This window comes from Uranotaenia lowii, chromosome 3 (assembly GCF_029784155.1).
Source record: "Uranotaenia lowii strain MFRU-FL chromosome 3, ASM2978415v1, whole genome shotgun sequence".
NCBI classification, from domain to species: Eukaryota; Metazoa; Arthropoda; class Insecta; order Diptera; family Culicidae; genus Uranotaenia; species Uranotaenia lowii.
This window is the reverse complement of record NC_073693.1, coordinates 281,786,898-281,804,675: the sequence shown is the minus strand read 5'-3', so window position 1 is coordinate 281,804,675 and position 17,778 is coordinate 281,786,898. Positions and strand designations below refer to the sequence as shown.

The 17,778-nt window shown below is 41.5% G+C and overlaps 1 protein-coding gene across 1 annotated transcript in view; it reads right to left on the bottom strand.

Moving 5' to 3' along the window:
• Positions 1 to 3,833: 3,833 nt before the first annotated feature.
• The window catches only part of LOC129750792 (zinc finger protein rotund-like), a 152,168-nt gene continuing 138,223 nt past the window's right edge, over positions 3,834 to 17,778 (bottom strand). Inside the window, exon 6 of the mRNA XM_055745866.1 lies at positions 3,834 to 16,802. Coding sequence (XP_055601841.1) covers positions 15,492 to 16,802 — 1,311 coding nt within the window. The 3' untranslated portion in view covers positions 3,834 to 15,491. The remainder of the gene's footprint in view (positions 16,803 to 17,778) is intronic.

Here is a 17,778-nt window from a genome sequence, read left to right as displayed (position 1 = left end):
GGTTTCACGATATTTTCAGTAATTTACAGCTTTGAAAATAAAAGCGGAAGCCGCCATCTTGAATTAATGATGGCGTCAAGCAACAATTTTTTTCCTACTATTAGGGCCCTTTCACTCAATACTCATATTGTAAAGATATTCATACCACTTTCGGTGATTTCAAGTTTTCAAAGATGTATTTTTTTAATTTTAACTCAAAACCAACACGCATAACTTACCAAAAATGTGTAAAAATGGGAGTTCCAATTCAAATATGTGCTATCTAATCTGAGCGCGTCCTGTTTTGACATCTTGATCGAGAACTGTCACTAAGTTTTATGGCGGTTTAATAATCATGCACTGAGTGCTATTATAGAACATGCAAAATACAGCTTGGAGCAAACTTCTAGGTTTGTGTTTTATTATAGTTTAAAAAAAGCATTCACAACTCTTTCAAAATAACTAAAACAGCATGTTTAATAAAAGTTTTATTAGCGTTTTCAAAACCATCTTAAAACATATGGTCGAAAAAAAATTATAAGCATTCTGCATGACTACATTAAAACCGCCATAAAACGAGCTGCACAAAAAATGCCATAATTAAACCATAATAAAACTTCCTAATGCTAGTTGGCATAATCTGTGTTACTTGGGTATTAACGTAATTATATACATTGGATTGAGTTGAAAATTAGTACACGGGTGTTTTTAAAGACGGGCAATCGATTTCAGGTATAAAATTTTGTGAAAGGGACCGGCAAAAGGGGTCGTCCATGTTAAACAAATACTGTTTTAGTTATATTGACGTCATTATGCATCGGAATGAGATAGAATTTGGCACATGGAAGTTTTCAGGAATGATCAATCGATTTCAAGTGTCAAAATTTGTGTATGGGGTTAGCAAAAGGGGGCGTCCATACTAACAGTTGACTGTTTTTGTGATATTGACGTTATTATACATGGGGTTGGGCTGCAAATTTGTGCATTAGGGTTTTGAGGAATGATAAATTGATGTCAGGATTCAAACTTTGGATCAGGGGTCGGTTGAAGGGGTCGTTCATATAAACTTTCCACAATTTTAGCGATATTTTCGTTATTATGTACGTGGGAGTTTCAAGAGGCAGGCAATTGATTTTGAGCATTCAATCTTAGATCAGGGTCGGAAAAGGGCCGTCCATCTTGATTGTTTATTGCTTTTTCGATATTGTCGTAATTATGCATCGGATTGAGATGAAACTATGAACATGAGGGTTTTGAGAGACGAGCAATTTATTCCGGGTATGGAATTTTGGGTCGGCGAAAGGGGTCGTCCATGTTTCAAGCGAAACCGTAACCTCTCTCTCCGAGATGCCACAAATAAGCTGGGTATATCGTCTACAACCGTGCATCGAGCCAAAAAACGAGCCAGACTATCGACTTACAAGAAGGTAGTGACTCCAAATCACGATGATAAACAAAATTCGACGGCCAAAGCGCGATCCCGGAGGCTGTACACGACGATGCTGACGAAGTTTGACTGCGTGGTAATGGACGACGAAACCTATGTCAAAGCCGACTACAAGCAGCTTCCGGGGCAGGAGTTTTATACGGAAAAAGGAAGGGGAAGGGTAGCAGATATTTTCAAACACGTGAAACTGTCAAAGTTCGCGAAGAAATACCTGGTTTGGCAAGCCATCTGTACCTGTGGCTTGAAAAGCAGCATTTTCATAGCTTCCGGGACTGTCAACCAAGAAATTTACGTGAAAGAGTGTTTGAATAAACGTCTGCTGCCTTTCCTGAAGAAACACGGTTGTTCCGTACTGTTTTGGCCGGATTTGGCATCTTGCCATTACGGTAAAAAGACTATGGAGTGGTACGCCGCCAACAACGTGCAGGTGGTTCCCAAGGACAAGAACCAAGAGCTCCGCCCAATTGAGAAATACTGGGCTATTGTCAAGCGGAACCTAAAGAAGACCAAAAAAACTGCTAAGGACGAGCAGCAGTTCAAGGCAAACTGGCTTTCTGCGGCGAAGAAGGTGGACAAGGTGGCTGTACAAAATCTGATGGCAGGGGTTAAGCGTAAGGCCCGGCAATTCGGATTTGGAAAAGCGGAAGCCTAACTGAATATTTTTCCTGAATTTCATACTAATTAAACTTGAAAAAGAAATTTAATTTGATTTATTAAAACGATCTCACCGATTTACACGCGTTTTCCCTTGACCAAATTTCGACCGTATCACCCTTTAAACGTTTGCTTATCACAAACGTATCCTTAATTTGGGAATATAAATCTTAAATTTAATGTTTTTTAAAATAACAAAATATTTGGAAAGTTTTCAAAGTTTTTCTTTTTTATTTCATAAATTTTCAGAACTTTAAAAAAATCTTTATTCTATGAGTTTTAAAAGGTTTATTTTAAAAATCGACATTTCCAGAAAACATTCACTAAATCTTGAAAATATGTAACTTTTGAAGACAAATTTTAAAGTTTCGTTATCCATCTTTCATAGTGTCGACTCATATCTGGTAATAAAATTCCCTGATTTTCCAGTCGTTTTTCCAGAAAATTCCAGGTTTGAAAAACACCCTGAGGAAGCAACTTAAAGTTATAAAAAATATATTTCCCCCGGAAATAAACGCACAGAACGCTTTGTGTCGAGAATACTAATTTATTACGACAATTTTAATGGAAGTATTATTTGTGATATTAAACATAAGTCAGCCAGTTCGGATCCACTTGTAGGAATTCTTATGATTTCAGCAAAACAATTTTCTCTTGCAAGCTATCAGCCTTCTTCAGTGCGTTTTCCAAAATTTTCCTCCGTTTCACCTCAAGCGATTTCGCTTCCGCTTCTCGATGACGCTTCATCAGCTTAGTTTGATCTGATTCAAGAGCTTTCTTTTTGCGGCGATCTTTGTCTTCGAAATACAGAGCATGGCTGCTAAATACTTAATGTCCTCAGATAATCATACCGATTGGTCATCTGTCAAAATGTGTTTGAATAAAAAACCATAAGGGTGCTGCATACCTTTAGGGGTAAAAAAATACTACAAAAATTCTTGTAGCTGAAATCATATTCCATAGTATTCCAGCATATGGAAACGAGATTCGAAAGGTGAATCTTTGATTTGCAATTTGATGCATTAACTGGATTATTAAATAAATTATTTAAAAAAGTTGGTAACTGTCCGAAAAATATTTTTACAACAACAGTGTTGGTGTAGGATAATAAAAGCAATATGAAGTTTGTAGGTGATATGATTAAGTCAATCCGTCATACTGGATAAAGTATTCTACGGCATCGAAAAATGTATAAATTTGTACATCTGTTAAACTTTTTTTTTAATTTTCTGTGAGAATCAAAAACTTAAAAAAAAACTATCTCACGAAGTGAGAATCTATGTCATCATCATTTTGTTATCAATAAATGATAACTAACGAACATCGAATGCTTATCAATAAATTCTACCCGCTCATTTTTACCAACTTTTATTTCTTCTAACTTTCAATCTGTCTTTAAAAATTTCATCTCTTAAGATGTCCTTTCTAAAAACTTTGTCATTTCTGCTAGCATCCTAAAAAAAGGTTCATGGAATGTACCTGAACGTAAACGCAATACTCTGCAATAAATTTTACCTGAGAAGCACAACGCTGACAGACGCAACTATTCACTAGATATGACTAGCCGAATCTCATTTCTTCCATAAAATCAAAAAAAAAATCCAAATCGCGGCAATTTCCATTTGATAAAATATGCAAGTATATGGCAAGTTAAGATAAGCCATAACACTTCACCTAGGAAAATGGATTCGTCAGCATGGTATTGGAAAAGAAGCAACATTTCGGATTATTTATACCAATAAAACCCAACATGCACATGTTTTACATACATTTATAAGACTTTATTTTGATCGTTCGATTCCTAGCAAAAAGGAAAGTTATAGTGTGTACAAGATATTTGCAACCATCGTCATCTTGATCATTAGCATACACAGTTTCAACCGTTCTGTGTGTTTTTTTCAGGATGATCATTGATCAGGTTTACTTTTTTTCATACCATAGTTTTTTGCTTTTCCAGGAGGGATACTTTTCATTTCTTTTGCTTTTCTCTTTAGTTCCATAGTTGTGGCGATATCAGTAGATCGCTTTTAGTTTTGATTCCACTTTTTCGATTAAACCTTATGGAGATTCGAACTCTCCAAACTAGTAGGGCTGTACCGTCATTCATTTTCGTACAAATATAACTGCAACCTTTAGATTTTTGCTAAACTGTTCGTAGGTTTTTTTTTATTTCTAGTTTTCTTCTTTATTTTCCATCGGTCTTTCTAAGAAATAGTTTTGATAGTTTCATGCTTTTTAAACCACATTTTTCGGTAAAGGTATCTTTTTTCATGCACTTTTTATCTCTCATTTCGATTTTTTTTTAAAGTTTTGTTTACATCTACGTTTACGACGAAAAGGTTTGAAATTTCTTCTAAAGATTGAAGTTTTCGATAAATTGTTTGTTCAGTGTATACTTGTGTGTTTATTTGTGTGTGTGTTCAGGATCTGTGAATGTCTTATCATATCTCAATAATGTGTTCTTAGCTGGTATCAAATCGAATTTGACATTAACTTGACGTTGCATGCAGCATAATGCTTCCATCAGCATAATGCAAATTGGTATTGTGAAGGTGAAAGTTGAACGAATCATTGTAGGATTTCGACGAATTTGTGAGAAATCAAATAGATCACGTGGTTCGTTGTTGAAAGCTTTCATAATTTGAAAGCGAAAACAAATGAGTTACATTTCATTCGAACAAACCCCTAACAGCAATTGATAAGAACGTGTGCAGCTTCAAACGAAAATAGTCTAAAATTAAAATCAACTTAGTGTGTTCATGTCGATAAAAAATGTGGTTCTCTTTTATGCATTAGTGACACTGTTTTACTTAAAAACTTTCATTCAATTATCTTCATTATTTTATCACAGTTCTTAGAAAATACACTTGTATTCTTACGTTTGTATTTTTTTTTACACAAATATTTAATAGGTTTTGATAAGAGTGATTGATGTTCTGAAAATTTTACTTATTCGTCACCTTTTCAATAAGGTTTTTTTTTTATAGGTATCCTACGGTATAAGATTTCTTATAGTTCACATCTTTTGAATATTTAGTTTTATCTCTTCCGTTTGAGGATTTCAACCGACATTCATACTAGTCGACGATCTTTAAGTTTGCGTTTATAACTTTCCTTTACCTTTCTGTTAGAAAAGAAACAAAATGCTTCCAAATGATTTCACTAACTTAGAGTAGTTTTGTTTTACGTACACATCAGATTATATAATAATTATTCCCATACAAAGATTCTTCTTTCATAAGATGGACGGTCAATAAGATTAGTTTAAAATTGCACAGCTTACTTGTGTAGTGGTTTAGCGCTAAACTGGTTAGAGTTTACGATTTCATTTTTCTAACAATTTCGTTTCCGTTATTGTTTCCTTCTCTATTGAGCGTACAAATTGCAACTAAAATCGATCGGTGCCTGTTTGTTGTGATGGATAAAATTTCATTACTTAGAACAAATTAGCAGCAAAACAATACAAACGGGAAACTTAACTAATTGTACATTTCATAAATGCTTACAGTTGTATTTAGAAACAAAAATATCAAGAAAATGAACCAAGTTAAGAACTGTTTGTTTGAGAACCAGCTTCAACTTTTTTTTGTGTTAGCCTCACTGCATTTGTTTGTTTGTTTTCCTTCTATGTTCACACAACTTGTTCATCTGGAATTATTGTAACAGAACTTTAGCCTGTTTCTTCTTGCATTCTTTAATTTTATTCTTTATTTACAATAAAAGTGTGATCTTACACCTCTTGGCTTAGTTTTTAAATGCTGTCTGCTGTCTTAAGGTTAGTTACGAACGAAAAAAAAAATCTAAGGAACATTTACACCTCTTAGGGCCTCGTTTTTTTTGCCAAGTTTGTGTCGTTTTTCTTTTGTCTTTTTCTCAAATTGCCTTAATCGTATAACTCGTGTTAAATAAATCGTGTTTGCTGATTATGATTTCGTATCTGTCGATTCAGGAACAGAGACTTTGGAAAGGAATTCTGTCGAAGAACAGTTAACTGGGTCAGAAGATCAATGAAGATGAACTAAAAAGTCCCGGAATAACTTTAAAAGTAAAAAAAAAGTTTAAGGTTCGTAAAGTTTTACAGTTACGATGTGTTCTAAATGACATTTTAACCGTGCGATTCTAGTGACTGATGGAACTGGCCTTTAAAGGAGTGAAATTGTTGAGATTCGTCTCATCAAAGCAATCGTTGAGGTGAATAGCAACACTCGCATGGTGGTGTTATTAGAAATAAACAATTAGGAAATGTAACTATAGAGATGATTTTTGTATAAATAAGACACAATGTATTGTAATAAAGTATTCCAAGTTTTACCTCCAAATAGTAAAGTCTATCCTTTCAACTGCCCAAGTGCTGCACAACAGGTTATAAGCCCAGCACTAGTTGAAAGGAGGAAAAGCGGAATCAACAGTGGCAAGAAGTGCCAGCGCCGATGGAAGGGCAACAAGCCGAAGCCCGAAAGGACAACGAACCAGGAACCATTTGGAGGTCATCGAGGCAGGAACCAGAGCCACTGGAAGGTCGTCGGTACAGAGCCATACGCAGCTCGTTGAGCCGGAGCCACTGGAAGGTCGGCGAGCAGGAGACCATGGAAAGTTGTCGGACTAGGAACCAACTGGAAAATCATCAAATCGGGAAGCTAGGTGGAAGTCGACAAGCTAGGAAACACGGGAGGTCGTCGGACAGGTACCACTGAAGGTCGTTTGGTCGGATCCTTAGAAGGTCGGCGAGTCGAGAGCAAACGGAAGTGCGGAACCAACAAAGTCGTCGGACCGGAGTCACTGTGAGATCGTCGGACCGGTTCCATGGAAGGTCGCTAGACAACGAAGCAGTCGTCGGGCCAGATTCACTGTTATGTCGTTGTACCGAAAGCCATGGAAGGTAGGCGGCGGTATCATGGAACACCGTCAAGTCAGGAACCAGGTGGTGGTCGTTGGGCCAGGAGCCTCTGGAGGACTTACGAGCGGGGTACCACGGAAGATCGTCAAGCCGGTTCCATGGAAGGTCGTTGGACTGGAACGCCAAGTGAAGGTCTTCCTGCTAGACCACTAGAAACATCAGGCCTCAAGAAAGGAGTCGAGGTGGAAGGGAAGTGTCAAGCCGCAGGAAGAGCGCCGAGACCAGAGCCATGGAAGGTCGTCGGGCCAGAGCAATTGGGAGGTCGTCGGATCGGAAGCCACTGGAGATCGTCGTGCCAGATCCCGGTGGAGGTCGTCGAACTGGTCCTATGAAAGGTCATCGAGATGCAACAGGGGCGAGCGCGTGTTCCGGTACGTCCGGTAGCTCCATCCTCAGGAGGAGACGCCGAAGGCAGTCAGGAGACTGCGAATGCGTTTGTTGAGGAGGAGTGCTGAAATTCGTCTCATTGAAGCAATCCATGAGATGAATAGCAACACAGGCATGGTAGTGTTATTAATGGTACCATAGAGATGGTTTTAGTATAAATAGGATATAATGTATTGTAATAAAGTATTCCAAGTTCTACCTCCAAATAGTAAAGTCTTTCCCTTCAACAACAGACATCTAGTGGGAAAAAGGTAGCGCAAGCGTTCCCATAATGCTGAAGCAATTGCTGGAGGCTGACGAATGATTCGTAATAGAATGGAGAACGCGAAAAGAAAGGTCGTCATGAAGCCAGAACCACCTCCAAAACTCAAACCTAAACGGGTAATTTCCAGGAGGCAGGCCCTTATCGTGAAAACAAAAGAAGGCACAACGTATGCTGACCTATTCCGGAAGCTACGCGCAGAGCCAAAGTTACTGCTCTTGGCGAGAGCGTCACCAAAACAAGACGCACCCAAAAAGGCGAACTGCTTTTCGAGCTAAAAACAGACCCGTCGGTAAAAAGCGCCGACTTCAAGGAGCTTGTTGAAAGCACTCTAAGCGATGAAGTTACTGTCCATAGCGCTTGGATAGCGCAGGTCGCATTCCTTGGTCGCAGGTCGCAGGTCCTGACATTTACCAAGGATGAGTTTACCACTGCAGAGGAGCTCGAGGAAGCACTCTTCAGCATACCTGGCATGAGCAACGAATCAGTAGTTATAAAACTAAGAAAGGCGTACGGTGGAATGCAGATTGCGAAGATTGGTCTCTCATCAACAGCGGCCAACACGCTACCCAGAAAACAAAAAATCGTATCAGAAAAGATAAACTAAGTCGTTTACTATGGTGATGCGAATCGCAATTCCAACTGCATAGTAAAAAGATCGTATAAAATGTCGCCTGAAGTCAGTTTAAATCGTATATGAAAGAAAATCTGCCATATTTTCCAATTTTGAAATGATTTTGCTCCCGCGCGTGCTGCAAGTGAGAAAATCATCGTTACGTTCTTTCTGCAACCAGCAGTGCAACCAGATGGCAAAAAATCAGTTGGGAATTGAGTTATGATTAGCCAATAAGAGAACTGGAAAATATTGTCTCTGCAACGATTTCAGGCCATGAGAGCAAAATCTTGCGTTCTCTTACATTCTTCCGTCAGGTACGAATAAGGTGTCGGATAACGTCCAGTTGGTGTAGTTTTCGTCGCTTTAGAAAGAAATAAAATTTAATTATGTATATTGCTTCCACTTTGGTATGTAAATGTATAAACTTTAATACGATCATTCAATAATGTATATGGAACGTATATCAAAACAGAATTAGAATATAGCTACAAAAATGTTTGCTGAGTTGCCGCCAGTATTAATATTTGCTGCTTTTCTCATTGGACAATTCTTTCGAATACACTGTCTAATTTGCAGAGAGAACAATATTGATGATTTCTCACTTAAAGCCGATGCGGAAGAGCAAATTGAGCGATATGGTCTTCAAAATCTGCAAACACGGCGGAATTTTTATCATATCCGACTTTAACCGACTTCAAGTAATCATTTTTACGATTGTTTACTCGTTTGGATAGAATTGCGATTCGCAGTAACGCTGTTAACGACATGATCTATCATTTCTAATGCGATTGTATGTTTACTAGGAGCGTCTGCTACAGCAAACGGTAGGAGAAAAGAAATGCGATTCGGTGCTTTTGTCAGAATCATACAGAATTCCGTTTGGAAATGGTAACTGGGTTTGGCTGGTCTGGCTTAGCTGATGTCTACCTCACCGGGCTTTTTCCATTCAGGAGTTAGTGACAGGTTCGTGAGTGCAGAAATTAACGGCATCTTCTTCTGCAGCTGCTACGCTCCACCAAGATGGACGATCGGGGAGATCAACACAATGTTGGATGAACTCGCTCACAAATTGACAGGGAAGGCCCCTCTAGTGATAGGAGAAGACTTTAACGCTTGGACGGATGACTGGGGTAGCAGGTGCAATAGCCCTAAAGACCACAACTTACTAGAGGCATTCGCTAGACTGGAGGTTGAGCTGTGTTACACTGGAGTTACCAGCTCCTTTCGCAAGCATGGAATACCTAACACAACGTCAGTGATTGATGTCACATCGATCACCAAGTGATACGCTATAGCGTAAGACGCCGAAACCTTGTTGTTGCGAGACATCCGCCGGTCCAAGAGCGGAGATGGAAGACAAATGCTTTTGATCAGGAAGTCTGCGTCGAAGCTATAAACATGCAGGGATCATCGCAAGTGCAAAACGCTGAACAGCTTACGACAATGAAAGTAGTGGTGTGCGACATGACCATGTCCAGGGTCAAGCCTATAGAGTTACACTAGCGAGATTTGGTGGCTCGAGGTCGCCGACCGAAAAGTGTCCGACGCGGGAGTCCACGATAGCAAGCCAGTAACGTACGAGGAACTTGTGGACATTGCTAAGAAACTTACGGTTATGAAGGCCCTTGGCCCGGACGGAATCCCGGATTAAGTGATGAAAATGACGATACAGACCATTCTAGATAAGGGAATCCAAAAATCGTTATCCTCCGATAGAATTTGCCGATCAAAACACCCGTGAGAGAGATTTTCATCCTCAAGAACACTATACCTAACGCTTATCAACTTCAATTTTGCTCTCGATAAGTTGTGCTTACCGATTCAAATTTATCGTCTCTCGTAACGTTAAGGATATGCAACAACAATCTGCTGGCACCCAAGGAGGACACTCACAATTGCTTGATGCACAAGGTGCCGGCCGACCCGACCGGTAAACGCACCAACAAAATTACCAACAATTGCTTGATGGCGCTCAAGGTGCCGGGCCGGGCCGACCCGATCGGTAGACGCACTAACAAAAAATACCAACAATTGCGCGGGGCGCACATCAAGAAATCTGAAGTTCGAACGAGTTATCTTGATCGGCATTGGAAAGGAATAAGAAGTCATCACGTTCTCATATTTATCGCTAAGTGTTACACAAGTGATAAACCAGTTATCGTTATAAGATCGGTTCGATTTGCTTCCCTGTTCTAGATACTTTCAGAGTGGTGTTACAAAAGTGTCTCGACGAGGAATCTTTCCTCAACCTGTGGAAAACTGCGAAGCCGGTGTTACTACCGAAACCGATAAAACCCCCAGGGCATCCGTCATCTGTCTATTGGATACCCTTGGTAAACTACAAGAGAGGTTAGTCTTGTACAGACTAGCTATCTGCACAGAGGGTGAAAGTGAACAGTTGAACAGATAATTCGGTTTCCGGAAAGGGAGATTCACAGTAGACGCCATCCGAATGGTGCCAGAACACGCGAAACGCGCATATCAAAAGAAGAGGAAAGGTGTTCGTCATTGTACCGTTGTGACGATTGATGTTCAAAATGCCATTCATCAACGCTGGCTGGGAAGCTAGTGTCAAAGCGTTTCACAGAATGCGTGTTCCCGATGAGGGTATCAGGCAGGATAATAGAAAGCATTTTTGTAAATCGCGTCTTAACCTTCTGTGGAAACCACATAATGCCAAACTGATATTAACCTGATTGGTGACCGGGTGGCCACAAATAAGGTCTGTTGTAATAGTGATGCATAACCACGACTAGCGAGTTAGGGGGAAGGGCGCTCATATATGCATAGGGCATTAGTAGTGTTCAGTATAACCCACACATTCACCCTCCTCTCCCAAAAACAAAAGTACTGAAAAAAACAGTAGTATCTTTCGGTTGTTGTAATGATGGTTGCAATGCAAGGAGGAGTTCACCAATATCGAAGGTGTCCATCCAAGCTTCGACCGCTGCACTGGTTGTTTCTCCTTTACCCGCCGGAGCAAAGGGAATAACGAACCATGATTGCTTGCCGTGATGATCATGGTGTGCTGCTATAATCAATGTGAATTATCGAATGGATCATCAATGCGCTTCAAGAATGACTTAAACAGCGCAGTCCTTTGTCTGAACAGTGCCAACTAACGACCCACAGTCGTAAACTTTCATTCTGGATTCTTGCATTCCCGCATAGCACTCTCTTGCCGGCATGAGCTCGACGCTGGCAAAATTGACGATAGCTTCATTCAACGAACAACCTCTTCGAGGAACTGTGTGGGACACCCTAATGTAGTGATGAGACCTGAACATACATATGGTGAAAGCTCGAGGCACGGGCCCTTCTAATGAGCACTTTTGCTCCGGGCTCTTGGTAACAGTCGCCATGCTGAGGCGGGCTCTTGATTCCCGACGACCGACGAGGCAAGACGTGTGGCCCGAAGTTGCTCCTCTAAGCGGTCCCTTTCCCGGCATAAATCAGAATTGCACAGGAACACATAGGACAAATGATCGAGCGATCATCACAAACCATGCACGTTTAAGTTTGAATGCGCCTAACAAAGTATCATGCACGGAAGCTATATTATAAATTTCTCTGCGGATGTTTGTTCAGCTTTGACCACATTGACCGAGTTGTTTGGTATTTGCATGTTGAACATCCAGTTGCAATTCTTTTATATTGCAGATTTTGACGTTCAGATTCGCGTCACCTCCCTTTTCCCAAGACATGCTTATTGCACAAAACTGTGCATCATGCAGCTGTTCAATCTAGGTCTAGCGCAGTCATTCAAGCTCGCTTGCTACGCAGCATCTCTAGCTCTAGTTGGCTCATTTGTCGCACAGCCACTTAAACACGCTTATCATGCCGCAATTTAAACTCGCTAAATTGCCACTGATCACTTAACGCACAAGCACTCCACGGCCACTTAGACTCTTAGACCACTTGAGTTTGCTTAACGCGTAACTACTGAAGCCCGCCACATGCGCAGCCATTCAGGCTCGCTTCATGCGCAGCTACTTTAGCTCGTTCAATGCGCAACCGCTCCGGGCCGCTTAACGCACGGCTACTGAAGCTCACTTAATGCCAAACAACTCGGGTTCGCTTCATACGTAACCACTCGGGTTTGTTTAAAGCGCAGCTAGTCAAGCTCGCTCCTTACATGCGTATGTATTCTGGCTCACTTCATGCGCAACCTACTTGCGCAGTCATTCAGGTTCACTTCATGCGCAACCACTGAGGTTCGCTCATTGCGCAACCTTTCGGGTTCGCTTAACGCGCAGCTATTCAAGCTCGCTGCTTGCGCAGCCATTCAGGCTCGCTTCATGCTCAACCACCGAGGTTCGCCCACGCGCAGCTACTCATGCTCGCCCAATGCACAACCATTCGGGTGCGCTTAACGCGCAGCTATTCAAGCTCGCTACTTGCGCAGCCATTCAGGCTCGCTTCATATACAATTTGAAATATTGTACTTTGTATTTAAATTACATTTGGATTAACCATTTTCCATCGACCATTTGTTTTTAACTCAATAGTTGGCCCAAAAATTTGGTTCCTGGAAGGATCGCCATTGTGGAAACCACATAATGCCAAACTGATATTAACCTGATTGGTGACCGGGTGGCCACAAAATAAGGTCTGTTGTAATAGTGATGCATAACCACGACTAGCGAGTTAGAGGGAAGGGCGCTCATATATGCATAGGGCATTAGTAGTGTTCAGTATAACCCACACACCTTCGAAATCGAAACCGGGTTACAATATGGTCTAAATATGGAACCACAGGGTTCCATATTTAGACCCATGCTCTGGAATACAATGTATAACAAGGTGTTAACGCTGAAATAACAAGCAGGCACGTAGATGGTCGGATTTGCTGACGATATCGTGCTAATGATCACCGGCGAAACAATTGAGGAGGTTGAAGACATTGCATCGGTGTCTGTAGAAAGGGTTGGTATAAGCATGGAAGGAGTCAAGCTTCAGATAGCTCACCATAAAACCAAGGTACTATTCGTGACCAACAAACGAGTTGTGCCGCACATAGAGATTACTGTTGGAAGACACCCCAACTCACTCCAACAGTTGAAATACTTCGACAGCCGCTTAAATTTCGGTGTACATGTCAAATACTGTTGTGATAGTACGTCGAAAATCATCAACTCTCTGGCCTGGATTATGCTGAACTGCCATAATCCAAAGCGTAGCAGGTGACGTCTCCTTGCGAGCGTGACACTATCGAAACTACGATAAGGAGGAGCGGACTGGAGCTTAGCTTTAGAGGTGGAGCGCAACATATATAAATAACGGAGCACACATCGGCTGATAGCCATGCGAGTTTTCTGTGCATATAAGATCATCTCAACAGATGTAGCTTTTGTCATCGCGGGCATGATTCCCATCGACATCACTCTGGCGGAGGATTAAGAATGTTGCGTAGCAAGAGCTGTTAGAGGAGTGCGTAGAGCTCAACGAGCAGCATCAATGCTCGAGTGACAGGAGCAATGGGACGCATCGAGCAACGGATTTCAGACTGGGTAAACCTGAAGTAGGGATAGGTCAACATTAGGCTGACGCAGTTTCTTTCGGGTCAAGCAATACTTTCATCGGTTTAAGCTTATCAGCTCGCCATATTGCCCGGAATGCGTTGATACGGAGGAATCGGCAGAACATGCAATATTCTTCTGTCCCAGGTTCATGTCGAGGCGGAATAAAATGTGTCACGACGAACGTTTATGGCGGACCATAAACGACGAGATCTCGTAGATCATGTGCGATTTGTTACGAATCAGGAGAGAGGATGAACGGAGAGATAGTCAATCTAACTTAATAAGCTAAAGGAAGGTCTTGGGCCTCGTATGACACTACGAATCAAAAGCAACGCAATTTTAGGGCGCGGTTTAGCCCTGATCAGGACTCATACGTTCGGTGAGACTTAAAAGGTCTCATCTTTTCTGCAGCAAGAGGAAGCGGAGAAACTATCCGGGGTGGTCGGGACGGGATTCTAACTTGGAAGTTTCCCAATCGGCCATGCCCTGGTGTTTGGAAATGCTGTGACGGGCGCGAGTTATTTTGAAAGTGTAATCTACTCGGTACATGTTTCGGGATTCTACATACCAGTCTGAAGTTGGCGAAAGAGGGAAAGTAGAAGGAGGATGAAGTAAAAAGGGTGAGATGTATAAGTGCATGAGCATACCCTACCCCTTGATGTAGTATCATAGGATGAAACGGTGAAACCAAGGGAAATATCTGGTAAACCAAGCATAAAGTGGTTTTAGTGGGACGAACCCACTCACGGCAGTAAACAACCGGCTGTGATGGTTTAAAGTCAAATTTCCATGTTGTAAAAAAAATGATGAAGCAATTGTAAAGTTTGGAGGATGATAGGATAGTAATCTAGAAAAGACCAATCGATGGGGGAAAAGTTTTAGATTCAAAGTTTGTATAGTACCAATGTTGCTGAGTCGGGCGAGAACGATTTATCTTACGAACCCGACCGCCTCCGTTCGGGATGTGGATAAGAAACTGCACCTAAGTCGAAATTTTGTGCAGAAGGCAAAAACTAAGGCTGGGCTTCGAACGTTCAAGGTACAAAAAGCCTCTTATTGCGACGAGAAGCAGAACAAGTCCGCCAAAACCCGTGTCAGGGATTTGTACCTCAACATGCTGACGAAATCATGGAAGTACTGGGCGATTATGAAGCACCACCTTTTTAAACGACCTAAGGTAGTGAAGACAGTCGAGGAACTGAAGAAAATATGGGTTTTCATGCAAAAAACGGTTGATTCACAGGTTGTGCAGAATCTTATGGCCGGGGTTAAGGCCAAGATGCGGGCATTTGCGTATGGACTGTAAATAAAATACGAGGAAAATGGTAAAATGAAGTTCAATAGTTATTTTTCAATCCTTAAAAATTCGATGGCCATCGGATGAAAACTCCAATTTTCCGAATCAATTTTGTGTGTGGCAATTTCATCGTGGACAACATTTAGCGAACAAAATTGATGGTGTGCAAAAGTTTTTGAACAAATCTTGAAGTTTTCAATTCTCCCTAATAGTTTGAACCAATATCAATTTCTCAAATCTGAAGCATTTTTTTTTGTAATTTCAGATATATTGATTTTCTGACCCAGTACAATCTGTTACAACTTAAAAAATATAAATTTAAAAAATTCTGCTTTGAACTTAAAATTTTCAACATCAATTTACAGTTTCACATTCCATTCGAAATTTCGCCACTTGTCTCTAACTGCCGGTGTATCAACGCGCCAGGTTTCTAACCCTTATCCTTTCCACCGGCACCTACGGTCACTCCCAGCAAATTCTCTCCGGTGGCCATCAATCCTCCACCCGGTTGATGGGCGTAGTTACGGATCTGATGCAGCGAGATCAACTGATTCGGAAAGCTAGCTCCGGGACCAGTTTGATTTCCACCTCCTTGGTGATTCAAGCCTCCGACCTTGGCCTGCGGATTACCACTACCGGTAGGAAAACCGATGGCATCGTACAGATAAGCCGGTGGCCTCTGAGCCAGCTGATGGTGAACCGAGGGATGGTGATGGTGCTGCAGGGTGTTCAGATGCGGTGCCATCGCGTTGATCGGAGTGAAAGCGGAATTGGTTGGCGCAGACGAGGACGTGGCCTTCACGGCTATGCTGTCGTAGCTGGTAGCGGACATTGGCGTCGAGGATGGTGGGAGCGAGATGGTTCCGTTGGGCGTTGGATTCGGTCCGTTCATGGTTGATGAGTTCTGTCGACCTCCGGACGATACCAGATCTTCAACGTTTTCATCCCGGTGGTGGTGCAGGTCATTGCTGTGCCCGTTTGGCGTTTGATTGTTGCCGTTTTGATTCAGGTTGAAGTCGTGATGGCTCGGTTGGGTTTGAGATTGTTGCTGTTGAAGCACATCCGTCATGTTGGCCGCTGAATCGGGACTCACTTTTGGCCAGTACGGGTTGTCTCCTCCCGTTGCGGTGCCTGTGCTAGTTGGCATCGAAGAGGCCGGAGTGACCGTGGTAGTGTTGGAGTTGTTATTCGTGTTCAAGTTGAGAGTGCTGCTACTACTTCGGGTTCCAATCGGTGGTCGCTTATCGGTTCTCTCAGCATGTTTCTGCATGTGCTTGGATAGGTACGTTTCCTGCGTGTAAGACTTTCCACAGTACTGACAGATGTGTGTCTTTAGGTGTTTCGATTCCTTGTGCTTTGGAATGTGATCCAACAAAGCAGATTCATCGGTAAAACACTTGTAGCAGGAATTGCATTTGAACGGTTTATCGGTCTGATGACAGCGGGAATGTGACTGCAGATTGGATAGTTGGGAAAATGCTTTCATACAGTTCTGGTGACGACATTTGTACGGTTTGTCTCCGGTGTGCGTTCGGATGTGCTGCTGTAGGTGCGACAGCTGGGTGAACTTGCGTTGGCAAATTTCGCATCGGTATGGCTTGATGCCCAAGTGTATCCGGGTGTGCTGGGACAGGTAGCTAGAATTTGCGAACGCTTTCTGACACTGGGAACATTTGTAGGGTTTCGCCTCGCGCATATGAATCTGTGTGTGCAGCTGAAGATCGGCTTTCGATGTGAAAATCTGGAAATGAGGAAATGGAACTTATGTTAACAACAAGTTTTAGGACCATATTTACATTGGCATTAATTATCTCAAATTGCTAGCGAAACACGTTTTATTTCTCAAACTTAAGTTCACTTTGGTAATAAATATTAATAAGTCAGCAGATAGTGTATGAATCACACTATTTATAGTGTTTTTAATTGTCACCGTGTCAGATTGTCCTGGAAAGTTCCAATAAAACCATGTGGCATTACCCATGGTTACACCACAATTTGTCATCTGTTGAATCTAATATGCAAAACAATACCAGATGATACCATTTCCATCAAGATCCCAAATTAATTATAACAACTACAATTAAAAATTTTTGATAATTGTGAGCCCCGATAAAGAAAAGATTGAAACCTCAGCTATTGTAAAACATAAGCTCGAGTTTCACCGCTCTCACTAGCATTGAAATTTCTTAACCCTTTGAAGCATCCGGGAATAAGCTGAATTTCCATTTGTTTATCCCAAGCATATGATATCGACTCCTTCTCTGGTCCTGCCATACTAAGACTTGTTAAAAAACTCTCATTGGCCCATTTTTTCTCCTATATCTGGTTGTCTACCATCCACGAATAAGTTTTAAAAATTTCCTCGAACTATCATCCTTCACTGGATAAAAATTCTATCAGCCAATAGAACAGCTCTGATTATCCGAGCGCTGTTCCAACTTTTCTCAAAAATACCACCCCCACTCCGGTTGTATGAAAAAATTCCTCCCCCACTTTGATTGTATGAAAAAGGTGCTACTTTTCCTATTTTAAGTGCTGTAAACGGGTGCCGTCGATGCACAATTTCTCATTAGCTAAAATAAACTAGGCAAAATTTGCACCAATGAGCGGCGATGCCTGAAGTTTGCTTCCCCGTCTCATGGTTTCTTATTTCAATCTTTTCTAGCAAGAGAAAGGGAAGTTTTCACAGCAATCCGTCATATACCTACATTGTAGCT